Source organism: Eurosta solidaginis, chromosome 2 (assembly GCF_040869045.1).
Source record: "Eurosta solidaginis isolate ZX-2024a chromosome 2, ASM4086904v1, whole genome shotgun sequence".
Lineage (NCBI taxonomy): Eukaryota > Metazoa > Arthropoda > Insecta > Diptera > Tephritidae > Eurosta > Eurosta solidaginis.
Window position 1 is genome coordinate 13,030,769 of NC_090320.1, and position 27,649 is coordinate 13,058,417.

General features: G+C 36.7%; 2 protein-coding genes across 9 annotated transcripts in view; one reads left to right on the plus strand and one right to left on the minus strand.

The window, feature by feature from the left end:
- Window positions 1–8,668, plus strand: part of LOC137239311 (alpha-tocopherol transfer protein-like) — a 152,298-nt gene extending 143,630 nt beyond the window's left edge. For all 8 annotated transcript variants that reach the window (XM_067764458.1, XM_067764451.1, XM_067764457.1 and 5 more), the window contains 3 exons: window positions 5,749–5,843; window positions 7,135–7,288; window positions 7,376–8,668. In XM_067764458.1, coding sequence (XP_067620559.1) covers window positions 5,749–5,843; window positions 7,135–7,288; window positions 7,376–7,863 — 737 coding nt within the window. In that variant the 3' untranslated portion in view covers window positions 7,864–8,668. The remainder of the gene's footprint in view (window positions 1–5,748; window positions 5,844–7,134; window positions 7,289–7,375) is intronic.
- A 5,250-nt stretch (window positions 8,669–13,918) lies between these two features.
- Window positions 13,919–27,546, minus strand: Rab9 (RAS oncogene family member Rab9). Its single transcript, XM_067764460.1, has 3 exons — window positions 26,973–27,546; window positions 16,861–17,055; window positions 13,919–16,790 (listed from the first exon to the last, which is right to left on the minus strand). Exons 1-3 carry the CDS (start codon window positions 27,162–27,164, stop codon window positions 16,380–16,382), a joined length of 798 nt encoding a protein of 265 aa, XP_067620561.1. The 5' UTR covers window positions 27,165–27,546; the 3' UTR covers window positions 13,919–16,379.
- Between the last annotated feature and the right edge of the window lie 103 nt (window positions 27,547–27,649).

The following is a 27,649-nucleotide window of genomic DNA, read 5'->3' on the forward strand; positions in this document are numbered from 1 at the left end:
CATGCAAATAATAATTATACATTTAAATAACTTGATAATATTGTTTTCTTTTCTTTTACCAAAGCTCAAATTAGCGCTTAATATATTTTTTCACACAATAATTACTTGCATAAAACAATTAATGTTAGAATAACTTTTCATTGTTATTATCAGAGCTGCTCTACCCCTATATACTATTCGCACTTTTGTTTTTGTTTTGCCCTGAAGAATAGGCACAGATACAAATTCACATTTTGAATATTAAAAATATTTTCATAACAAAGGAAAAAGCACTTCCATATGAAGCCAAGGCACTTCGGTATGATATTCAAATTGGCAACAAACAATTTTTCAAAAATATTGTGACACAGAAAAATTTTAACTCAAAACTCATTCATTAAGGGGGCCATAAAAATGCTTTAAGCATTTAAAATTATTATTTTTTTTTTTTAATTTAAAAAAGTTTCAGTGTACATATAATTTTGTATATGTATTGTGATTTGCACTTCAAATAAAAAAAAATTTGAACAGCCCTGGTTATTATATTGTCAACAGTTTTTTTTTTGTTTTTGAGAAAGTGTACAATAAAATTACAAAATTAGAAGCTATTTTGAGCGACATGCACGCAACTTACTGAAATTCTTGCCTTGAAATTCTCAACCTATTTAGATTTTTTGCTTCATTTTAGCTTCTTGCTCCAAATAAAAAACTGAAGATAATCTCAAGCTAAGCTTTGAATTTAAATTTAAAAGCAAAACAGCAATTATTGCTGTTTTTAAATATTGTTAAAATAACTAAAAACTGGAATAACATGTGTTTGAATAAATATTATTTTATTAGAAACAAGAAATGAAATATTTGCCTAAAATTATTTTTATTACGTTTCAATGTTGGGATTCAAGGTGATTGTGATTGTATGTACATACTTAAGTACCCCCATAAACCTGAAATACAACACCGCAAAATTTTATTAAATTTAGCTGCTCATTTACAGCACGTTTATCGAAAATCTAAAAGATGAACAGTTGTATTTATATAAAAAAGTATGTGTATATATGTATATTTGTATAAGTTTTGCCTGTCATTTAATTTGCTCTGCTGAGCGCTGAAATTCTGTACGAGGTGAAGGTCACATAGGCAGACGAAGCGAAAGGGCTATTATTGACAATTACTGAAACAAGCAAGCACAGAGAAGCCTTATTACAGGTGAAGGTGAAGATTATACCTATAACCAGTTGTTGGTTTTAATAATACCTTGCATACAACAGAGACTTGAGGAGCGATTCCACAAACACACACAAAATATGTATGTTATTTTTTAAAATAACTGTATGCCGTTGGCTGTTGTTCCTACCGTTGGTACAGCGGTAAGTGTCATCAATCTACAGAACGTCTATCACGAATACGGCAAAATCCATCCCGTTATTCCCCTATGTGATTTTTGTTCGTCGAAGGAGGACAAAAGTGACTCTCAGTTGGATTTCCAGTGCGACATTGTTTCCGTTTTCATTTTGTTGTGTTGATTTTCGGGGATGGTAGATAATTGAATTATATTGGAACGATTTTCCGTCATTCCTTACCAAATTTTGTTTGGATACAAACCAGTTTTGGTGTTGTTCCGTCGTCAATGTCATGTTTCTTTCGCGCTGTCATAAAAAGCGTCCTCTCTAGCATTTAGTTTATCAAAACATTCAGGTCTATAGTAGGTTTCTACAGGCTCTGGATTCTGTAAGAGTGAGTTTTGAAATGTATACCACATAAAAATTCTGTGAGAGAGCTGCTTGTCTGTGACAAGTCTTGCATCCGACTTTTAGTCAAGATTTTACGTTCACATTGAAATAAAGTTCAATGCCTCTTTCAAGCGGCATCCGCCAAGGCAAATTGTTTCTTTTATTCATTTTCTTCTGAAAAGCTGATTTCTTCTTAGCAAATATACTGGAATGTAGTGTGAATATAACCCAAAGCTGAATCATTTAAAAAAAAATGTCATTAATGTCAGCATAATAATCATCATGGTCACCATTGTTTTGGGTATTTCACTTTAACTTTTTCGGATTTTTTTTTTATATCAATGTCATGCCCAACCTCAGCTCAATGCTTTATAACCAGGGCTGTTCAAAAATTTGTATATTGAAGTGCAAATCGCAATACAATTATAAGTACACTGACACTTTTTTAAATTGAAAAAAATAAAAATAAATAAATAAAATAAATAACATTTATTTTAAATGTTTGAAGAATTTTGATAGGTCCACTTAGGGCATCATTCTGTATTGCGAACGATAACTCAGACGAACGATTCGCCTCCAAACGATTACGTCTAGCAATGGTATTCTCTATAAATTTCGTTCCTCCTTTACCTTTCTAACTCTATGTCAGACAGGAAGGCCAAAAGCAATTGTCAAATGATATGTCAACATCGTTTAACATAGATGAGGCCCTTAATTAATAAATTTTGAATTAAAATTTTTCTCAGTGCTACAATATTTTTTAACAATTTTTGAAAATTTGTTAGTGTACATTTGAATATCATACCGAAAGGCTTTCGCTTCATATGGAAGTGTTTTTTCTTTGCACTTTCGTATGAATCGAATTTATATGTGAGGGCATATGGGATGCTATTAAAGTTTTTGTTTTATTCAAAGTGTAAAGTTGTATCTGTGCCTATTCTTCAGGGCAAAACAAAAATAAAAATGTTATATTGTATAGGGGTTCAGCAGCTCTGTTTATAACTTTGCAAATAATTAGGGTGTTCGATTATTTTACTTTTGTTCAAAGCCGCATATATTTGAATACAAAAATATGCCTAACACTACTACAAAGTACTACTACTTGGAAAGACCGGCCTTCCAAAAACTTAAGAAGTCATCTCCGTAGCCACTTTAAAGAAATTTGGTCCTTAAGAAGCAGCCGTATGAAGATAAGGAACACAAAAAAGCCGTCAGAGACATCCACAAAAAGTCGTGGGACTACTATACCAACAATTGTCCGGTGATCCCCGTTCTCAAAGGCAAGTACCCTGAATTCGCAGTTTAGGAAAGCAACCTTCCTAGGAAAACGCGCGACACTTTAGCTCAACTTCGATCTGGTCACTGTTATAGGTTAAACTCTTACTTATCCACAATCAACACTGACAAACCCAATGCATTTCCTGCTCGTAACGTGGAACCAACGTCTCAAGTACCCTTATCTCTTCGGTCCAGCCCTGTTAAAACAGCAAATTTCCTCGGACTCCCATTAGAGGATATTGATGACAATTTATGAGTGATGACACCTATTGGATGAGACGAAGCACCGCTATACCAACAACAACAAAGTTGATTTGACAAATGCCTCATTGAAGGGCGTTTACTAGATATTGATTTTTAAAGATTTATTTATTTGTTTTGCTGATTCATACTAAAATTTGATTCATGAGCTATTTTATCGTTGTTTATTCACACATATTTTTATACTCAGCTGAGCAGAGCTCACAGAGTATATTAACTTTGTTCGCATAACGCTAATCCGTAACGGCATAAACTAATCGAGATAGATATAGACTTCTATATGTCAAAATGATCTGGGCGAAAAAAGAAATTCATTTAACCATGTCCGTCCGTAAACACGATAACTTGATTAAATTTTGAGGTATCTTGATGAAATTCCGTATTTAGGTTCCTGGGCGCTCATCTTAGATCGATATTTAAAATGAACGAAATCGAATCACAACCACGCCCACTTTTTCGATATCGAAAAACCGGAAAAGTGCGATAATTCATTACCAAAGACGGATAAAGCGATGAAACTTGGTAGGTGAGTTGAACTTATAACGCAGAATAGAAAATTAGTAAAATTTTGGACAATGGGCGTGGCACCGCCCACTTTTAAAAGAAGGTAATTTAAAAGTTTTGCAAGCTGTAATTTGGCAGTCGTTGAAGATATCATGATGAAATTTGGCAGGAACGTTACTCCTATTACTATATGTGAGCTAAGTAAAAAAATTCAAAAAAATTTTTTTTTAACAAAAAATTTAATATGTTTACAGTATATAAGTAAATTATGTCAACATTCAACACCAGTAATTATATGGTGCAACAAAATACAAAAATAAAAGAAAATTTCAAAATGGGCGTGGCTCCGCCCTTTTTCATTTCATTCGTCTAGAATACTTTTAATGTCATAAGTCGAACAAAAATTTACCAATCCTTGTGATATTTGGTAGGGGCTTAGATTCTAGGACGATAACTGTTTTCTGTGAAAATGGGCGAAATCGGTTGAAGCCACGCCCAGTTGTTATACACAGTCGACCGTCTGTTCTTCCGCTCGGCCGTTAACATGATAACTTGAGCAAAAATCGATATATCTTTACTAAACTTAGTTCACGTACTTCTCTGAACTCACTTTATTTTGGTATAAAAAATGGCCGAAATCCGACTATGACCACGCCCACTTTTTCGATATCGAAAATTACGAAAAATGAAAAAAATTCCCTAATTCAATACCAAATATGAATAAAGAGATGAAACATGGTAATTGGATTGGTTTATTGACGCAAAATATAACTTTAGAAATAACTTTGTGTGACACCTACCATAATAAGTAGAAGAAAATGAAAAAGTTCTGCAGGGTGAAATCAAGAGCCCTTGGAATCTTGTTCGTGGTATTACATATATAAATAAATTAGCGGTACCCGACAGATGATGTTCTGGGCCACTCTGGTCCACATTTTGGTCGATATCTCGAAAACGCCTTCGCATATACAACTAAGGGCCACTCCCTTTTAAAGCCCTCATTAATACCTTTCATTGGATACCCATATCGTACAAACACATTCTAGAGTCACCCCTGGTCCGCCTTTATGGCGATATCCCGAAATAGCGTCCACCTATAGAACTATGGTCCACGCTCTTTTAAAATACTCTTTAATACCTTCCATTTGAAACCCATGTCATACAAACACATTCCAGGGTTACCCTAGGTTCATTTTCCTAAATGGTGATTTTCCCTTATTTTGTCTTCAAAGCTCTCAGCTGAGTATGTAATGTTCGGTTACACCCGAACTTAGCCTTCCATTTTTTATGATATTTTTTTACGTTTTTTATTATTTATTTACTTTTTGTTATTGGTTTTACTATGTATTCACAAGCTTTCATACGTGAAATTTTTTACTGCTTAACTCATAAATTTCTTAGTTATGCTATAGAAATTTTGGAATAGTCGTATTGTATTACTATGTATTTGTATTACTATGTTATAGAGTGGATGAACTTAAGATAAAGACTTATTTAAATGGCACAGGACTAGTTTACTTAAATTTTAAAATTAGTGCAGGACAAGTGATTCAAGAATGTTTTCTGCAATCACAAAAATGCTGTACTGGCAACCGGATTTTGGGGCTTGTGTGTCATATTTAAGGGGAACTCTTTTGAATCGTTGATATGTTTACCGAAGGAGGAGATGATAAGCCCGCTGCCTAAAGGAAAGTGCCCAAAAGGTTAGTGAAGCTTACCTCTCACTATCACGCCCTCACCCCTCGCTATCAGTGCGCCAATCTCTAAAGGTGGAAAAAAACGACTTATAAAAAACTTCTAGGAACCGCCATAAAATTATTGGGTTCCCCAATGCACACCAGATCAAAAAATCGTTAGAATAGGTGAATTACATAAAGATGATTTCGAAAATCCTGGTCGTAAACAAGATTGTTCTAGGTTGATAGTTCTTTTAATGCTGAGATGCCTTAAAAAATTCGCCTAAAGCCTCATATATTATTTTTCTCTTCTATTGCAGCCGAGACTGACTTACGCGTTCCAAAGGACAATGAAGAATGGTGTGTACGCTTCTTACGGCCCTGCAAATTTTACCCCGAGAGTGCGCGTGATTTGGTAAGTAATAAACCATTTAAACTCCTAATTTCTTGATTATGTATAAGACCTCAACTAGGCTCGGAAATATTTATGTATAAGAGATATTCAAACACAGCCACTCAACCTAAACAACAACTGGATGACTACTTTATGTGACTTACTTAGTTTAAATATAGTTTGAGCTAGAAATTGTTAAGGAGTTTCCTCTTCCTTTAACTCTAAAATGTTCTTTTCCATTACTTAAGCTTTGGTTAAAGGTTTTCTGGGATGCTGGAAGAACTATAGGCTTAATAGAAACCCAAGTAAGCGTGACTTTGTTCTGTTTACAATGAATTGCAAAACTTACAATCACACTGGCATTCTTAGATATATATTAAAAAAGCTCAAGCTTATTGAAAAATAAAACTGTCCCAGTAGCAGATTATTGAGGAAGGAGTCGGGAGGATATCAGAGGCATTCGGGAAACACAGCGGCGACTATCATCTCCCTCTCTGCAAGGTAACTTTTCAAAGTAAACATTAAGCTTAAAGACATTGATGCAAAAGATAGAGAGTACGACTCGCTGGTTTTGTAAGGTTATCTGGACAAGATGACTAGGTTGGTAGTGTTATACGGACTGACTGTCAGCCTTAGTGACAATGAACTTGATATTTTTGCGGATATAAATATGACCCTGCTCCAAAAAGCATATCCCGTGCGAGATATGGTGGAATATACTGTTGTTATTCGTAGATGGAGCCAAGTTGGGAGGGAAGGTTGGTGAGGTGGTATTCTCTCAGAAGATGCAGGCCGCAAAATTAAGCTATCTGATCACTGCAGTGTCTTCCTAGCGGAATTCACCGATTAGGGATACTGTGGATGCGATGCTATCGATTGCTTCTATGGTTAGGGAATTGAATAATACGTTCGAGGTACTCTGGTTACTGTTTTAGTAAAAGTATCATCTAGTTCGTGTGGCAAAGCGATATCCCAGGCAACTGTCACTTGCATCTCGTGGTCCGAATGGACAGTTGTAAACTGTATGTACGAATTTCGAAGTTCTTCCGTCTGATGATTGGTGTTGTGACAGGATACTATCTTATGCAGTCCATATGTTGCATCTGCACTTAAGAACCCTACTAGTCGTAGGTGAATGGAGGACGAAAGGTGGAAACATAGTCACTTCATTCTTAACTGCCCACATTTCTCTCGAACTAGACAAAAGTACGTTGGCTTGGTTTTGATAAGACCTCCGAAGGTTTTATCCAAGTTCGAGGTTAATTTATATTAAAAGATGTCAGTAATTTTACTTAAATATTTCTTTTTGCAGATCAAGCGCTACTACTCCTTCAAACAGAAGCATGCCAATGTCTACGATGGACTTACACCCAGTAAAGAGGCCAATATTTTCAAGCACAATATACTAACAGTCTTTCCAAATCGTGATCAATGCGGACGGCGCATCTTGTTACTTGAGCTTGGCAGTAAGTTAGCAATGTGCTTTCTAACTTCATATTAATAATTTGTTTGCTTAATACCTTCATGCTTGCTCTCTTTCGTCTTCCGCACAGAACGCTGGAAGCACAAGGAAGTCACACTGGATGAAGTATTCAAAGGTGCTGTACTCTTCCTTGAGGCAGCTATGTTGGAACCGGAAACACAAATTTGTGGCGCTATTGTCATCTTCGATATGGATGGTTTGAGCCTACAACAAACATGGCAATTTACACCACCCTTCGCCAAACGTATTGTCGATTGGCTACAAGATTCAGTGCCGCTACGTGTTAAGGCTATACACATCGTCAATCAACCGAAAATATTCAATGTCGTTTTTGCGCTTTTCAAACCATTCTTGCGTGAGAAATTACGTTCACGTATATATTTCCATTCAACAGATCGCGAATCTCTACATAAACATATTTCACCCAAATGCTTGCCACCCACATATGGTGGTGATTTAGAATTGAAACGTGTTGATGGTAATCAATGGTATGAGCTATTGTTGTTGTGTGATAAGGAGTATGTAGCGATAAATTCGTATGGCTATAAGAAGAAATAAGTCGAGTAAGGATGAATGTGCAGCAGGCACGGTATGTAAGATGGTATGAGCGCAAATATTTGAGCTGGATTGCGGTAAAGTGTACACTCAGAAAAAACTTGAATAATATGGCACTTAAAACATTTTTTCCTCTTCGCATGGCCAAAATTTCTTTAAAATGAGGAAAACTTCCTCAATTTGAAGAATTTTTCCGCATTTTGAAGAAATTTGGCCATGCGAATGAGGAAAAAATTTCTTAAGTGCCATTTCAATCCCATTTTTCTTCAATCGGGAGAAATTTTTTTCTGAGTGTAATGCGCTAAAAAATAGTAATAGAACTTTTGCCGATTCAATTGTAATAGATTTGAATAAGTATATAGTTTATGCAAAAAATTTTCGGGAAATGCGCTTTTGTTGCCAATTATGTGTTAAGGAAAATAATTGTTGTATAAGTTGAAAACTAAAAAATTAAAAACAGTTACTAAAGTGATATAATTCTGAAAAAAAATTCTATATGAATATATATGTATGCATTGTATATAATTAGGCTGTTTTACTGAATATAATTATTGTATTAGTTACTAGTATTTTTATTATGAAGTTAGTTTTGGGTATAAATTTTAAGCAAAAAATTTTATGAAGAGTATATTTATATGAAGAAAAATTTGTTTAATACATAATTAAAAAACAATGTTACAAATTATAAACATTAGGGTTAACAGGGATTAAGAACTACAATTTTATCCTATAAGAAACTTTAATTTAATTAAAGAAAAAATTGTATAAAAAAATAATAAACCAACAGAAAAAAATTAAATATACAAAATGTATGTATTCCCATTGATTTGTATTCACGCTGCGCTTTTAGGGCAGGTTGAATTGGACATTACTCAGAAGTTTGGCCAAACTGAACAACAAATGTTATCTAAAAAACACTTGATGATTGTTTTTGTTTTATTGGCCTATTGATAAAGGAACCTTGAATACTGGCAGGTTGTCTGAAAAATTTTCTACTTACTATTCTAAAACAAAATACAATTTTTCAATTATAGAAAAATTAAAAAAACAATAATCATTACAAAAAAATATTGTTCTGGCCTTGAGCTTGTTTCGAACCTTGAATCCTTTATCAATAGGGCGATAAAACAAAAACAATTGTTAATAAACCAAGAGCACTTGGGAAATGTCAAACAAAGTAATTGACAATAAACAAATCCAACATTATCAGTGTCTTGCAACAGATGGCGCAACGCTGATCAAATATAGTTGGTAAAGAGGAACAGAAGTAGCAATATATCAGTCAAACCAAACACCGCTGTGTAGCTAAATGGTTAGCGCAGCGTGCCTAAAGCGTACTGATGATGAAGGCTTAGCACCTTACGAAATGGATCTATCTGCGCAGCTATGGCAGGCTGTCTGAAAATTTTTCTACTTACTATTCCAAAAACAAAATACAATTTTTCAATTATAGAAAAATTAAAAAAACAATAATCATTACAAAAAATCATTGTTCTGGCCTTGAGCTCATTTCGAACTATGAACCACTTGATGCTTCTACATTTTCGCCCATTTTTTGCGCAAAAAGGCTCTATGAGAATGAGCTTACAGTCCCCTCTTTTTAAGTGATAAGACATTGTTATTCAAATGTCATAACCATCCAAATTGTGGACGAGCAAGAACTATCGCTGTAATCTACATACAGTTCTGAGAATATCCTCCGCTTATCGCATTCTATCTGGACCGCCGTACAATTGATCACAGGGTCAATCCCCATCAACCTAGAAAGAAAAAGGTTATGGCAAGCAAAAAAAGCAGACGGCTGCAGAACGTATGGAGGTCATTCGATAATAAAGCGGCGATTCCAAAAAGAGGAATGTTTTTTAGACTTCGGACACACGGTTTAGCTGTAGTGAAAAAATTGTAGACTAACACTAAAAATATAGAATATTGCTGAAATAGCTTGGTGTGGTGGTAGCAAGCTAGGCCTTTCACACCGAAGGTCGTGGGTTCAAGTCGCGGGCAAAGCGAAATCAAAAAATTAGAAAAAGGTTTTCAAGTGAGGTCGTCTGTCCGCTGTGGTTTCACTAATACTCCGAGTGTATTTCTACAAAGAAAAGATAATCAGTGAAAATTCATCTGCCTTGCAGGTGCCGTTGGGAGTCGGTATAAAAGATGTAGATCCTTTCCGCCAATTTGTAGGAAAAATAAAAAAGGCGCACGACGCAAGTTGGAAACGAAGCTCTGCCTAATTCTGATTCAACACTTGAAAATTTAAGGAATATTTTTACGTTTTTGGGGGTAATCTTACAGAGACTATTTGACATAACTCGTAAGTATTGGAAAAACTTTAATGGCGACTTGAAAAAGAGTTCTAATAGTTCGTCCTTAATCCAGCTCAATAAATTTTCAGAAATAAGTACTTTGTACTGCGGCTTTTAATGGAATATTAGTCTCTTGGTATGCTAATCCAGGGCATTTCGATCCAACTGCATTGTTACTGAATTCGTTACAGGTACTGGCCCTTTATTACATTGGTAGACACAAACAACTTTAACTCCGCTCAGAAAAAGTTTAAAAAATGTACATCAAGCTTATTAATCCGCTATTATTTTTCTGCTGATATTTACATGAATATTCCACTTCTGAATTTAACGAAAACAGGGTTGTAAAGAGAACTGCCTGCGAATGTGCTTTAATGTCTTTCAACCAGCTTGCTAAATTTTAATGACATCTTTCCAAAGAAATGAAATTGTTGGCCTTTATTATGCCTCACTAGCGTAAGTTATCGTAGAGACAGGATTATTGATGTGTTTTATTTATAGCCTAATCGTTCAAGCGCCAATTGATGTGTGTGCTGTTACGTGGTGTCCCGGTTGTATACCTATCTTGTCGCAGTGTCGTGAAACTCTTCTTTGCGCTTTAACGTGTTATGTCAGTTTATAATAATATTTTCAAAAATTAAACAATGTTATGTTTTTTACACTCGCATTTAAATTTTATTGAGCAGTATTTCTTGTTTTTTACAATTCACATAGGACATTTACTTATGTATATTTAGCAAGCTTTTGAAAGTCATCATAATAAGTGTTATGTATACAAATATTCCAGTAGTGTAGTGTTTTGAACTGAAGTATTAGCCCGAATAACGTTTATTTGGTAGGTATTATTTTGTTAGAGAAGAAAGGAACTTTGATTTTTAAGAGAACCCCGAGCACAGCATTGTTCAAAGTTGCAAATAATAATCAATTCAGAGAACCAGTTGAGTTTTAATTTAGTCGCCCCTTACAACCTTATTCGAGTTATGCTTAAATTCGTTTATCTTACGTTTAGTACAAAATATTACTAACCAGTATAAACTTAAGCAGTAACATTATAAATCAATATAAAAACTTTGTGTTTTTCGTTAAAAATTCTTTATCTTTCATTATTCAGTAATTAAGTTTAAAACTTGAATTGCAGCAAGGCACAATCGGTTATATAATTTTTGATTTGAATTTGATTTTGTCGATGGAATATAGCTGATAAGTGCTCATAATGAGTGTTAAGAATTATGAAACTAACTTGACAAAGTGAAAAGTATTTATTTATTGAGATATCTTATAATATAGGGAACGCGTTGAAATATCGCTAACGCTTTTAGAAAGCAAATATTAAAATTGGTATGAGATTTGTTTTCAAAATTTTCAAATCTGTGTAGCTAAAGGCATGAGGCCTTGTATACACTCCGCGAAATAATGATGACATCAAAACATTATATGTAATAAGAATTGGTAACTGTGCTGCCTGGGCGGAATGTTATACCCTTTACGTTTAATTACTCAAAATACCTGCTGCTGTCGTTTATGGAACATTTTGTGGCGCCCCCAAATCAGGCTACACAAAACGGCCTCAACTTTGGTACTTGATGTTACCTATGACTAGACAGTCGCAGAGGAAGTGGCTGACCGCTTCTTTGATTGTTGTCCTATTGGCCACAACTTCTTTACCCGTCATTGAAATGAAATGAGGGGACGAAAGTCTATCGGCAACTGAATTTACTCTTTGTTGTTGTTTTTGTTGTAGCGATAAGGTTGCTCCCCGAAGGCTTTGGGGAGTGTTATCGATGTAATTGTCCTTTGCCGGATACAGATCCGGTACGCTCCGGTACCACAGCACCATTAAGGTGCTAGCCCGACCATCTCGGGAACGATTTATGTGGCCACATTAAACCTCCAGGCCATCCCCTCCCTCCACACCCCCAAGTTCCATGAGGAGCTTGGGGTCGCCAGAGCCTCGTCTGTTAGTGATACAGGATTCGCCGCGGATAGGCGAGTTTGACAATTGGGTTTGGAGAAGCTATATATTGCGCTGGCAACCTGAAGGGTTGCGCTACACAGCCCCTTGAATCTGGTATTTTAGTCGCCTCTTACGACAGGCATACCTACCGCGGGAATATTCTGACCCCCTAACCCGCTGGGGTGTTTACTCTTTGTCGATCGTGGCTTTTACATTCCCTTCTACTATACTATACGCAAATTTTTAAGTCATTACGACCACTTACGGCATTTTCCAGAACGTAGCCACAGGGCCTGACTATACGTCATACTTCAGAGAAGACTAAAGCACATACATCCGTTTGTCTAGAGTAATGTATTCGATTCGAGTTTCACTTTTACAGAACATCTATTTCCAAGGCAAAAGCTCTTAACTTAAGGACCCTTATAGACAGAACTTGCTTTATGTTTTTGTTAGGTTAAATTTAGAAAATGCCGCTATAGTTTGAAATCCTAACTAGAATCTAGCCCATTCAAAAACGCGTTGACTTTGCTTTGTCTCAATTAAGGTTTGGCTTGCATACGTCTTCGTAATTTTCGAGAATGACTTACTTTGTGAGATGACTGACATGTAAGCTTTTGGTCTTATTATTATTTCGTTAGGCTGTACATATATTCATGTGCGGTACGAAATACGCAACAACAAAAATATGAAGCAGCCATATAAGAGTGTTCACATTAGAGCTAGCAACACTTATGTAGAAGCGACGAAGAGATATCTCTCACACACACATATGTAGTCATCAGCCGAAGTAGTTACTCACACATACACACGCATATGGCTATAAACTACAAATATACACGTATTTAGCTGATAACCAAGCATGAGCTACAAGAGTTCTAGAAGGTGAAACGTCTAGACTTTTGGAGAAATACGCGGCCGAGACAACAGAGAGTATAAAAGCAGCAGCTGAGTAATAACTAATCAGTTTGATTTAAACACGCTGTTGTGAAGTACGTGATACTGAAGTATAATTGTACTACTCCCAAGTAGACTAAATAAATACCATATTGCAATACTGAATATTGGAGTGATTTATTCAACAGTTTAGCGATTTGAACGTTAACAGAAGGTTTGGAATATGCGGAATTTCCCTAAATTCGTTAGACAGGATTAAGTCCCAATTTTTTAAATTGAGTTTAAGCTCTGGTTAAACCTGTCTTAATTTTATTCATGCAATTTGTTTACGCTTAGGGACACTTGCAGAATGGCAAGATATCTTTTTAACTCAGGGTTGGCTTCTACTGAGAGGTTAAATGCATACAATTTTTTAAATTAACTTTGCTTTTTTGACCATTAACATTAAACGTCATACGTCCTCTCAGTTCACGCCTCAAAGTGACTGGTTTAATCTGTGGTTAACTTAAACTACCACTGAAAGACCGGACTTAAATGTTAATTTATAAGGTTTTTCTTAGTTTTTGAAAGCACTAGTTAAATTAGAGCTATTTATTAAAATGATCTAGTTACTTAAAGATATTATAAGGCATTGGTTAAATTTGTGCTAATCTTACAAGCTAATATTTGGTATAATTTCACCGGGAGAAAATGTATAAAGGCATGCATAGATGAAATACTCATCGTACTATTTCGGACATATGCATACAATGACTTTTTACCATCATGAAAATATCTCGTTAATATTGGTTGAATTTTCGAAATTTTAATTATGAGTTACAAACATATTTTCTCTTTCCACTTTCTCTTCTCTTTTTTTTACCTCAAACTTGAGTCAAGCCTCAAGCTTAGTTAGAAAAATAGTAGTTATAATAAATGAGTTGAGTCTCCAATCTCAAAAAAAATTCCGCATGTCACACCTTTTATCATATTGACGGCTGAGTGAAGTATAAATCTATCTCTATCGCCAGCTCGAAAACAGGCTATCCCAGTATACTTTTTAAGAAGGCTTTATCTCAGAATTTTCTATATCACAATTTTGGAGACTTTTCAGAAATGTTGTAGTTTAGAAATATTGAACGCATTTTCTTCGAAAATAGAGGGTTTGAAAGAGTTGGAGACTTTGTAGAGCTTTCGAAAATTGCCATGGCCAACTGTTTTTATAGAAAATAAATACTGCTTCTATATAAGATTTCAATATTATCTACTGAAGTTGAGGGTGTTCTCGAATGAGATAGGGTGTTTTGGAATCTGCAGCCGAGATAATTACATCTCCACTTAGATGCGGATATACAGATGTAACACAAGCCTGTTTTTAGTTTTAGTTAAAAGAATTGCAACTGAAGTTCAGATAATTACAATTAAGGTTCAGAAAAGCTCAATGGTAAGTTACTTAGTTACTGAGCTATATTTCCAAATTTTCTGAACTTCAATAGTAACCTTCTGGACTTAAAACAAACAAGTAAGGAAGGCTAAGTACGGGTGTAACCGAACTTTACATACTCAGCAACCAAATTACAGCTTGCAAAACTTTTAATTACCTAATGGTGCCACGCCCATTGTCCAAAATTTTACTAATTTTCTATTTTGCGTCCTAAGGTCAACCCATATACCATGTTTCATCGCTTTATCCGTCTTTGGTAATGAATTATCGCACTTTTTCTCTTTTCCGATATTGTCGATATCGAAAGTGTGCGTGGTTATAGTCCGATTTCGTTTATTTTAAATAGCGATCTGAGATGAGTGCCCAGGAACTTAAATACCAAATTTCATTAAGATACCGGACAGACGGACGGACGGACATGGCTAAATAAATTTATTTTTTCGCCCGAATCATTTTGATATATAGAAGTCTATATCTATCACGATTAGTTTATGCCGTTACGGGGTACCGTTATGCGAACAAAATTAATATACTCTGTGAGCTCTGCTCAGCTGAATATAAAAAGGTGTCAATATCAAGTTATTCGGTTTATGAAGTACAATTGATTAATATTTCTTACGTACTATTGGAAAAGGGCAGAACAACAGAAACTAAATGTAAATATTTATTTCGTGTTGATTGAAATATATTAATTTCTAACATATCAGAAAAATGGCTTGGAATCACGTCCTTTCCAACCTCCCACACATCACAGCCCTACTATTGTGTGTTAAATATACATCAGCTGCTCGAAATCACGTCCATTCCGACAGCACTGATAATCAATTCCGTTGCTCGGCATCACAGTCCATCCCGACAACTGATTCAATAATATATGTATATACTTATATTATAATATAATTTTGCTCACTATGTATGCTTGTTAATTTTACACCGTAATCCGCATTTATATTCATTCATTCATTCATATTTAGTCTGATTAATTGTAAAATTTGTAGACTAACAAATAAATAAATAAATAAAAATAAGGTAACGAAACCCACTATCTGGGAACCGATTTGATATGACCTCAATGAAACTTTAAGGTCATCCAGTCCCCTCCTTCCGTGAGGAACTGGGGTCCTGCTAAATAAATATAATTCAACACGGCTAGGTGAGGTTAACAATTGGGTTGGAGAAGCTATGAGTTGCGCTGGTAAGCCATTGAGAGTTGCGTTACACAACCTCTTTGGAACGTACGGGATGAAGATCCAGCAAAGGCCTATCAACTTCGTAAAACTCCCCAAAACCTTCGCGGATTCTCTTTATCGCTCTACAGGAAGAAAAAGTATTCCATATCTCCAAAATTTAAATCTTGTGTTACATCTGTATATGATTTAACTTTCGTTTGGTCCTTATTTTAAATTAACATAAAACACTGTATTAATTGCCTTAATATTGTAACTTATAATTAAATATAAAAAATTCAATGATAATACTCAATGCGGTTGCTGCAATGCAAAATAATTCACTTAAAACTATAATTATACAATTTAGTTGTATGGAATTTCATTTCGTTACAGTACTTAAAACAGCTAAATAATTCCTTTGTAGTTTACGTTTGTGTATTGGTTTATATGTTGTAAATAGTGTAAATATTTATGAATTAAAAATTGTTTACTTTCCAACTTTTTATGAGAACTTTTACTTAGTACAAGTATTACATTTTTCTTCATTACATACAGACTTAATACTTATTTACATTTTTTAAATTTATATAATGTTCTTTGTTGCATTCACTGTTAGCGCTTAATACTATTAAATAGCTTTCCTTTGGTATAAACTATCAGATCCATTGTTATTCGGCATAACATTTTCTTGTTTGTATTTCTTCGTAGTGCTAAGCTTCATGAAGTTTTGGAACTAATAAAAGCACGCTACATTTATCTGGTAATGGAATTCTTTATAGTTGAAAATTTGTCGGTGGCATTTGTCTGCCAGCCGCATTGTTCCTTTTCATAAATCTCAATGGTGATGGGCGGCTGCCATTATTGTTACTACGCATAGATTCATCCTCTTCTTCAGCATCGACTGATGTTGTGCTACCACTACCACCACCTCCTCCTGTGCAGCAAAAACGATTTTGTGCTAAACGTATGCTACGCGTTAAATCGATTGTATCGCTATTTTGACGTAACTCATTTTCAGCTATACGTTCCATATGCTTCCATTGGCGCACAGCCATTACAAATGCATCTGTTACATTGCTAGCAGCTTTAGATGATGTCTCAATGAGACAAGTCATACCATTATCTTTGCACCATTGCTCTACTTCCTCATAGTTGACTTGACGATATTTGGTAGCCATATCAAGCTGTTTGTGGAAGGTTGGAACATATAAATTGAGAAAAATTATGTATTAAAATTGTTTCTTAAATACTCACCTTGTTACCAACTACGATGAATGGAAATTTTTCAGGTTTCACATCTGCATAGTTTAGAAACTCTCTACGCCATTGTTTGAGTCCACGAAAACTCTCACGATCATCGACACTATAACATAACATGCAAACATCAGAACCCCTATAGAAAGGTGTACGTAGAGCGCGAAAACGCTCCTGGCCAGCTGTATCCCAAATCTAAAAGCGTATTTATACCAATTAAAGATTAGTAAATTCTGTTAGGTTTTTAAATAAATTAAACCAATTATTATTTTTTTATTTTTTTTGCGGATATTGTGGATTGAGTTATTACTAATTCGCTTAAATTAATTAATATTGAATATAGTCATATGTAGGTACAAAAATACTTATGCACATTAGGGTGATCATTCAGAAGATACCGCTTACACTAAGTTTACACAGTTAAGTTGGTTGTTGTTGTTGTTGTTGTAGCGATAAGGTTGCTCCCCGAAGGCTTTGGGGAGTGTTATCGATGTGATGGTCCTTTGCCGGATAAAGATCCGGTACGCTCCGGTACCACAGCACCATTAAAGTGCTAGCCCGACCATCTCGGGAACGATTTATGTGGCCACATTAAACCTTCAGGCCATTCCCCCCTCTCCACCCCCAAGTTCCATGAGGAGCTTGTGGTCGCCAGAGCCTCGTCTGTTAGTGAAACAGGATTCGCCGCGGATAGGTGAGGTTGACAATTGGGTTCGGAGAAGCTATATATTGCGCTGGCAACCTAAAGGGTTGCGTTACACAATCCCTTGAATCTGGTATTTTAGTCGCCTCTTACGACAGGCATATCTACCGCGGGTGTATTCTGATCCCCTAACCCACTGGGGCCAGTTAAGTTGGTGTCGCACTGGAGTCAAATCTCAAATAACTCTATGGCGACTTAAAAAAAAAGCGACTTAAAAAGTTAAAATTATTGCACTTAGACCGCTACGCGACACGTCCATCAAACCAGAATATTCTAGCACTGGAGCGACCGGATTCACATCAGCTGAAGGACTTTAACTATCCCCATTACCCCCCACTACTCCCATAAACATTTGACAATTGCTTTTAAAACAACAGATTGAAGACCATTTTTTTTAGATTTTTTAAGGATCACACTAATGTACTATCCAATCTAATATTTCTGAATTAACATTAATTATGCGAATATGTTCAATACAACTCTGTGTTAAAAATTCACAAGAAATGTACAATCAAATTAACTGCGAATTTATTTTCTGAGTTGAAAATAGAACGTGTGCAATTAATCATCATATATATTATTTCTAATTGCTGTTTTTATGTACGGGCTACTTCTTCGCTCTTATTTGGAATCCAGATCTGTAAATAAAGTTTTGGTTGTAAAGAGGGAGATTCGGGCTATTAGCGAGCTTTGGGCAATTTTGGTCGTAGTGCTTTTGTTTAGCTATATTTTATTAAAATAATTTGTTAAAAATAAACGATTCTGAGCACACAAAGAAATCTATTTGTACTATGACAATATTGTGATTGTTTGCACTGCATTACCGACAGTTGCTAATGTACGCTGGATGCCAGTGCTATTATACGCTATATGGCAGCGCAAGTTGTAAGTAATAGAACAGCTGATTTCTGTTGATATTTGATAAGAGACCTTTTATATTGGTCGCGCAAGATGCGCACGGATCAGGCTCGTTATATTAATTCACAGATATTTTTTTATTTGTTGTATTATTCAGAATATGCTTAGATGCTTATTTATGTTTCACCAATAGTTTCAATTTCACAATTTGTTCAGAAGGACCCCTTAGCTGGAAAAAGTACCTACAAAACAATTTGTACCAACTATTCCTATATAGAAATTTAGAAAATAGTTCGTTTCCGAAATTTTGTAGAGATTTTTCAAACATGTTTTTTTTTTTTTTGTCAATTCTGGAATAAATAATCTTGTCTTTGAAAATATAGGGTTCAAAGAAATTTGAAACTTTGTAAATTTTCAAAAATTGCACTACACGGTACTCCAGTAGGGGACTCAACCTTCTCTACTATTTGATAGGATGTTTAAAGTGGCCTCTGATAGCATTTTGACAGGTCACTCAACATAGCGACGCATCCGTCGCTTTTTTCAAAGTGAAATAGAAGAAACGTAGGTTGAGACCAAGAAAGTAACTTGGAGGAAGAGATGACTACAGCTGATTGTTGTTTTCTTCATAATGATTGCTTCAATAACGTCTTCTCTGGAACTGCCCTTAATACTGTTTTTTAGTGGAGAGTTTCATCTAAATCATTTTTTTAGGTCAGTTAAGCATGATAACGTCGAAAGGATGGTAAAATGCAGTCCTATACCTTAGGCTAAGGTAACGGGTAGCAATTTTCAGCATAAAATAGAAATCTGGTCGGATGCAAATATTTCCTTTCTTACAAGCGTAGAACGGAACGTCTATGTATCTTTCAATTAATAACTTGTTTCTGTCTAGTTGATTCTCATTTACACTTTGATTTCTGTTAGTTGGCCTAGGCTTAAATTTTTATATTAGTTCCGTTTGAATTAATTGTATTTTCAGATTCTGCTTTCGTTTCGATTTCAGTTATGGTTGTGTCTTATTAACTGGCTTCGATTATGGCTCCAGCTCTTGTTTTGATCCTTACACGATCTTGGGTTTGAACTGGGTTCGACTCGGGGTGTAATCTCGGTTGTGATTTCGGTCCAACTTTTTTCTAAGTCGTGGATTTGGTTGAGGTATCGATTCCAGTTTTGATTGCGGGTTTTGAACGTTTCCCTTCTTTTCCTCTCCCTACCTTTTTTGTTACGCTTACATTCTGAGTTTTCCCATACCATCAGCAGTAATGCACACACATCAAAAATTCGAGCACCTGCAGAGTCCAAAATCAAATCAAGAGGTATATGGAATGGTTTCGAACTAGCAAGGGAGTACTACGGGATCACCCAAATGGTGAAATCTACCTTTACTCAGGACTTACCCGAGACCTTTGTCATACCCGAGAAATGGAAAATGGCCAAGGTGGTCCCGCTACTAAAGCCTGGGAAACCAGCTAACGTAGGTGAGTCATATCGACCGATATCTCTCCTATCGCCAGTGGCAAAGACGCTTGAAGCCATTTTGCTCCCTTATTTCCAAGCACATTTGCAGCTAGCCCCTCATCAGCATGGCTTCAGAAAACTCCATAGCACTACCTCCGCGCTAAATGTCATTAGCACCCAGATAAATTGCGGTTTGAATCAATATCCCCACCATAGAACAGTACTCGTAGCGTTAGACCTATCAAAAGCTTTTGATACGGTCAACCATGGCTCGTTACTGCAAGACCTGGAAGGGTCCACCCTTCCCCCATGTCTTAAATTAATCTGGGTGGTCGGCAGGCATCGGTGCAATTCAGAAACGAAACATCAAAACAAAGGAGAATTAAACAAGGGGTGCCACAGGGTGGTGTCCTATCCCCGCTTTTGTTTAATTTCTACATATCTAAGCTACCTTCACCACCGGAAGGAGTCACAATCGTTTCCTACGCCGATGACTGCACAATAATGGCCACAGGCCCAGGCCCAAAGATCGATGAGCTATGCAATAAAATAAAGGGCTATCTCCCTGATCTCTCCAGTTTTTTCGCCTCGCGAAACCTGGCATTGTCACCGACTAAATCTTCCGCGACCTTATTTACAACATGGACGCCCCAAATGTCGACCATATTGAACATCCACGTCGATGGCACTACGCTACCGACTGTCCTACACCCCAAAATCTTGGGTGTGACGTTTGATCAGGATCTACATTTTGGTGCGCACGCAACCGCAATTGTTCCAAGAATTCAGAGCCGTAATAAAATCCTCAAATCCCTTGCTGGCAGTACCTGGGGAAAAGATAAAGAAACGCTCTTGACCACATACAAAGCAATTAGTCAGCCGATTACGTGCTACGCGTCACCCATATGGTCGCCAAGCCTAAAAACCACCCACTGGAAGAAACTACAGGCCTGCCAAAATACTGCTCTCAGAATCGCCACGGGCTGTCTTCTTATGTCCCCAGAACACCATCTGCATAATGAGGCGAGAATACTCCCCATCAGGGAGAGAAATGAGATGCTGACCAAACAGTTTCTGTTGAATACCCAGAAACCTGGGCATCCCAACAGACATCTGATTGACGAACCAGCACCGCCTAGGGGCCTAAGGAGTCATCTCCGTAAGCATTTTGAGGAAATACGGCACCTGAGAACCCAGCCGTATGAAGCGGAAAAACACAAGCAGGTCCTTGGTGAACTCCATAGACAGGCGTCGGACCTTTATGTCGGGAATTGCCCGGTGAATCCAGTACTTGAAGAAAAATATCCAGAACTCGCAGAAGAGGGACGCATACTCCCCAGGGAAACGCGTGTCACTCTTGCTCAACTTCGTTCTGGATACTGCAACAGGTTAAACTCTTACCTATCCAGAATCAACCCCGACATACAAAATGTATGCCCTGCTTGCAATGTGTCCCCACATGACACCAACCATCTCTTTAATTGTAATGTGGAACCAACGCCTCTAACACCCCTTTCCTTATGGTCCACCCCTGTTGAAACGGCAAGTTTCCTTGGACTCCCGTTAGAGGATATTGATGACAATTTGTGATCGGTCGCGGCTATTAGGTGGGGCGAGCATTGCTACAACAACAACAACAACAACAACAACTTACATGTTTAGATACATACTTACATACTGAAATAAACAAATAAGATATCTTTGTCAATATACTATTAAGAGAGAAAACAAAACGTACATATATCAATAACTACAGTCGTAATTGAAATTACAGACGTGCAACAGCAATTATATACTAATAGACCATGCTATTACCGGCTCAAAAGAAACACCAAAATGCTTTTATGTTATTGTGTAATGTCCAGCCGATATATCGAGCTAGATCAATGTGAGCTGATAGGATATCACAAATGTTCAAGTAATTGACAACATAAAAGGTAGCCGACCGATGACGAAATAATGCAACTTTTTTGTTGTTGGAAATATATTTATTACAAAATATGTGTGCTATTTCAATTGCAATTGAAAAAACTAAAATCAATAAGGCTGTCATAATGGTTGGGGGCTTACGCGTGTCTTCCAGGAGGGTCAACGTCTAAACCCAAGGTTCTGCGATATGAAATTCTAATAACAGTAGGCAACATTTGGTTAATTCGTTGGAGTTCTATAAATAGAACAAAAACAACAACAAAAAATACCAAGTTTCTCTGAAAACCGCCTTACAAACATGCATAACTTTAACACATAACTACATACGAATTATGTGATGTGTGAAAAGATAATATATGCGTAAGAAGGCAATTGGGAAAAACTTTACAACAACCAAGGCATGATGTAGCTGAATGCGTTTATAACCATTTCAACTATCGTAGGAGTGCGGGTTCGACTCCCACTCCCGGGAGAAAAGGCTTTGAAGAGATTTACAAGGTATAATCGAAACAGCTGTCTCCTTGTCCGTCCTGATGTCACGTTGTTTAAATTTTTCCCAAATTATTAAATAAATTATAAAATTAAAAATTGCTTGAAATAAATGTTTTCATACATTTAAATCGATACGGGCAATCCCCGGCAAACTCATATAAGGGTTTCCACTAGTTCTGTAGGTCAGCCACGAGGCATGAAATTAAACCCCCAACGGGTTAGGGGGTTAGAATATACCCGCGGTAGGTATGCCTGTCGTAAGAGGTGACTACAATACCAAGGGGTTGTGTAGCGCAAAACCCCGAACTCCTCACGGCCTATCCAGTCTTGAGCTGGGCTTGCAACTGGCTATGTACATCGAATGGGAGTTCAAGGGGTTTATGATCGGAATTACAGCAGTTGTCAACCTCACCTACTAGAACTGAATTCTGTTACAAATATGAATGTATCACACACATGTTTAGACCTCTCTGAAGTTGGCAAGACAACTTTTACGTGGAAAAAAATTACCTATTGGGAAAATTGCCGTGAATTTGCCGTAATTTATCCGTGAAAGAAAAAAATTTGCCGTGGCCATATTTTAGAAAATACAGGGTGGCACGCCAACTTCACGTGAAGTTAGCGTGCCACCCTCAGAAAACCACCTTAGAGACCAGCTAGGAAAATAATTCTTGCACACGAATTTGCCGTAAATTTGCCGTAGATAAGTGGCATATTATATAATTTCGAAAATATAAAATTTAACTTTTTTTTTATGGTGCACCGCCAACTTCACGTGAAGTTAGCGTGCCACTTTTCGAAAACCACCTTAGACACCAGTTAGGAAAATAATTCTTGCCGTTGAATTTGCCGTAAATTTGCCGTGAATTATACGTGAAACAAAAAAATTTGCCGCGGCCATGTTTTAGAAAATACAGGGTGGCACGCCAACTTCACGTGAAGTTAGCGAGCCACCCTCAGAAAACCACCTTAGAGACCAGGTAGGAAAACAATTCTTGCACACGAATTTGCCTTAAATTTGCCGTAGATAAGTGTCATATTTTATGAAAAAATAAATTTTCAATTTTTTTTATGGTGCACCGCCAACTTCACGTTAAGTTAGCGTGCCACCTTCAGAAAACCACCTTAGAGGCCAGCTAGGAAAATAATTCTTGCACACGAATTTGCCGTAGATAAGTGGCATATTTTATAAATTCGAAAAAAAAAATTTCAAATTTTTTTTATGGTGCACCGCCAACTTCACGTGAAGTTAGCGTGCCACCCTCAGAAAACCACCTTAGAGGCCTGCTAAGAAAATAATTCTTGCACACGAATTTGCCGTAGATAAGTGGCATATTTTATAAATTCGAAAAAAAAATTTCAAATTTTTTTTATGGTGCACCGCCAACTTCACGTGAAGTTAGCGTGCCACCCTCAGAAAACCACCTTAGAGGCCAGCTAGGAAAATAATTCTTGCACACGAATTTGCCTTAAATTTGCCGTAGATAAGTGTCATATTTTATAAATTCGAAAAAATAAATTTTCAATTTTTTTTATGGTGCACCGCCAACTTCACGTGAAGTTAGCGTGCCACCCTCAGAAAACCACCTTAGAGGCCAGCTAGGAAAATAATTCTTGCACACGAATTTGCCGTAAATTTGCCGTAGATAAGTGGCATATTTTATAAATTCGAAAAAAAAATTTCAAATTTTTTTTATGGTGCACCGCCAACTTCACGTGAAGTTAGCGTGCCACCCTCAGAAAACCACCTTAGAGGCCTGCTAAGAAAATAATTCTTGCACACGAATTTGCCGTAGATAAGTGGCATATTTTATAAATAAAATTTCAATTTTTTTTTTTCGAATTTATAAAATACGCCACTTATCTACGGCAAATTTACGGCAAATTCGTGTGCAAGAATTATTTTCTTAGCAGGCCTCTAAGGTGGTTTTCTGAGGGTGGCACGCTAACTTCACGTGAAGTTGGCGGTGCACCATAAAAAAAATTTGAAATTTTTTTTCGAATTTATAAAATATGCCACTTATCTACGGCAAATTTACGGCAAATTCGTGTGCAAGAATTATTTTCCTAGCTGGCCTCTAAGGTGGTTTTCTGAGGGTGGCACGCTAACTTCACGTGAAGTTGGCGGTGCACCATAAAAAAAATATGAACATTTTTTTTTCGAATTTATAAAATATGCCACTTACCTACGGCAAATTTACGGCAAATTCGTGTGCAAGAATTATTTTCCTAGCTGGCCTCTAAGGTGGTTTTCTGAGGGTGGCACGCTAACTTCACGTGAAGTTGGCGGTGCACCATAAAAAAATATGAAAATTTTTTTTTCCAATTTATAAAATATGCCACTTATCTACGGCAAATTTACGGCAAATTCGTGTGCAAGAATTATTTTCCTAGCTGGCCTCTGAGGTGGTTTTCTGAGGGTGGCACGCTAACTTCACGTGAAGTTGGCGGTGCACCATAAAAAAAATTTGAAATTTTTTTTTTCGAATTTATAAAATATGCCACTTATCTACGGCAAATTTACGGCAAATTCGTGTGCAAGAATTGTTTTCCTAGCTGGCCTCTAAGGTGGTTTTCTGAGGGTGGCACGCTAACTTCACGTGAAGTTGGCGTGCCACCCAGTATTTTCTAAAACATGGCCGCGGCAAATTTTTTTGTTTCACGTATAATTCACGGCAAATTTACGGCAAATTCAACGGCAAGAATTATTTTCCTAACTGGTGTCTAAGGTGGTTTTCGAAAAGTGGCACGCTAACTTCACGTGAAGTTGGCGGTGCACCATAAAAAAAATTTGAATTTTTTTTTTTTCGAATTTATAAAATATGCCACTTATCTACGGCAAATTTACGGCAAATTCGTGTGCAAGAATTATTTTCCTAGCTGGTCTCTAAGGTGGTTTTCTGAGGGTGGCACGCTAACTTCACGTGAAGTTGGCGTACCACCCTGTATTTTCTAAAATATGGCCACGGCAAATTTTTTTCTTTCACGGATAAATTACGGCAAATTCACGGCAATTTTCCCAATAGGTAATTTTTTTCCCCGTAAAAGTTGTCTTGCCAACTTCAGAGAGGTCATGTTTAGTAGGCTATGCTATGGCCTAGAAGGTTTAATGTGGTTATATTAAATCGTTCCCGAGATTTTGGTGCTAGTACCTTAATAGTTGTTGTTTCAGGAACATACTGCAAGGTTTTGAGGAGTGCTATCGATGTTGATGGTCCTTTGCGGATATAGATCCGGTCACAAGCACCATTAAGGTACAAGCCGGAACATCTCCCCACTCCCTAGTTCCATGAGTCACTTGAGGTCGCCAGAGCCTTGGCTGTTAAGAAACAGGTTTTCGCCACGGGTAGGTGAGATTGACAATAGGGTTGGAGAAGCTATAAATTCCCTCACTATGGTCCACCCGTTGAAAATGCAAGTTTCCTTAGACTCTCGTTATAGGACATTGATGTCAATTTATGATCGGTCGCACCTATTGGATAGGGCGAAGCACTTCTACAACAACAACATCAACAAGCTATAAATTGTGTTGGCAGCTCTTTGAAAGAGTTGCGCTACACAGCCTCTAGAATCATTTAGGTATCTTAGTCGCCTCATACGAAAGTCATACCTGCATCGTGTATATTCTAAGCCCTCTAACCCGCTGGGGGCAGCACGGAGGCTGGCGACTGAAACTACCATGCGTGCGACGCAGGTTTGATTCCAGGTTTAAGGAAGTGTTTGGTTTTGCTTTGGACAGTGTTATCGATGTTGATGGCCTGATGGTGGATATAGATCCGGTACGTTCCGTTAATACGTACTAGTCCGACCCTCTCGGCAGATTTTGAATGGGGTTAAAATGGTCCACCCCTGTAGAAGCTGCAAGCTTCCTTGGACTTCCGTTAGAGGATATTGATGACAATTGTGATCGGTCGCGCCTATTGGATGGGGCGAAGCAGTGCTACAACAACAAAAATTCTTTCAGGACCGATTTAATATGACCACATTTAACCTTCTAGGCCATTCCGCCCCCCACCGCCTAATGTCATGAGGAACTTGAGGTCGCCTGTTGAAACTGAATATTTTATCGGTTTCCCGTAAAGACACTCCGGCTCAGAAAGTATTCCAATACATACTCTAGTTTCGCAGAAATTTAGATATTCATCTTTATTATTAAACTGCTGCTTCCTACTTTGCTAGATTGTATTTATACAAATCATAAATGTGAGATGAATAAACAAAGTTAACCCCCTGTTGTTGTTAGATTTTTTGACTCGCTGAATAACTTATGACTGTATCACCGTTAAGGTAAATATACATATACATACATCCATACAAATAAAAACTTTAACATAGATATGCATTGTACACCTACGTTAAAACAAGGTACAGTAAAGACATCCCTCAGTCTCACACCTGATCAAATCAAGCTAATATGAGGTACATTGAAATGCAAATACAGTCATACGTTGGTATTTTAGTCAATAGCATGAAGGCATACATAGTTTGGGTTTTGACTATCGGTTTGCGTTCAATGCCATTGAAGTTTCCTGTTCAACGCTTTCGTGACCATCTAATATGTGATTATAGATATGTTATTTTTAAATTATCGAATAACAAGTCCTTCACGTCGAGGCTAATCAGATAAACCTCTTATTATAATAATTATTGAGCTTTCTCTTTGACTTACCTGTAATGTATATTTCTCGCCATCCACATCAATATTTTTATTCATAAATTCAACGCCAATTGTATGAAAATTATTTTCATCATAACGATTTTGAACAAAGCGATTCATTAGGCAAGATTTTCCAACGCCGCCATCTCCCAAAATAACAACTTTGAGGAGTATAGTTTTGTTTGGTGGTCGCATATTCGTCATTTTGTTGGTTTATTTATTGTTGAGGATTTTATAACAATTTAATAGAATGCACTGGATATTACTACTTAAATTTAAATGTTTTCAATAATTCTGTAATTCTTTTCACACAAAAAAAAAACACGCAAAAAATTGTTTCGAACACTAGTGCTAATTTGTTGGTATTGGTATTACAGCTGGTCGCTTTAAAATCTTAACACGCACGAAACATTGCATTTACTTTAATGTGTATATCACATGCGCCTTTATGGTGCTTCTTTATTTTATTTACACTTTTCAGCTGTTTAGTTTAAGCATATTACAGTTTTATATTAACCAAAATAATTTACTTGCTAATAACCACCGCCACATCAAAAAGTACGAGCAAACAACACAGGTGGTGAATTCTAAATGGCAGACAGTCTCCAAATTGTGGTCAATTTCGGATTTTGGTGTAGAGTTTTTGTCTAATTGGAGAATTCAACAGCTGTGCACTTTCCACAGGGTTA

Excerpts from the sequence above, each read along its gene's own strand:
- Rab9 (XM_067764460.1), bottom strand. The coding sequence starts at position 27,164 with ATGACGAATATGCGACCACCAAACAAAACTATACTCCTCAAAGTTGTT. Across the intron at positions 17,056-26,972 it reads GCGAGAAATATACATTACAG|ATTTGGGATACAGCTGGCCA; the intron begins GTAAGTCAAAGA and ends ATACGCTTTTAG. Across the intron at positions 16,791-16,860 it reads TCATCGTAGTTGGTAACAAG|CTTGATATGGCTACCAAATA; the intron begins GTGAGTATTTAA and ends TTCCACAAACAG.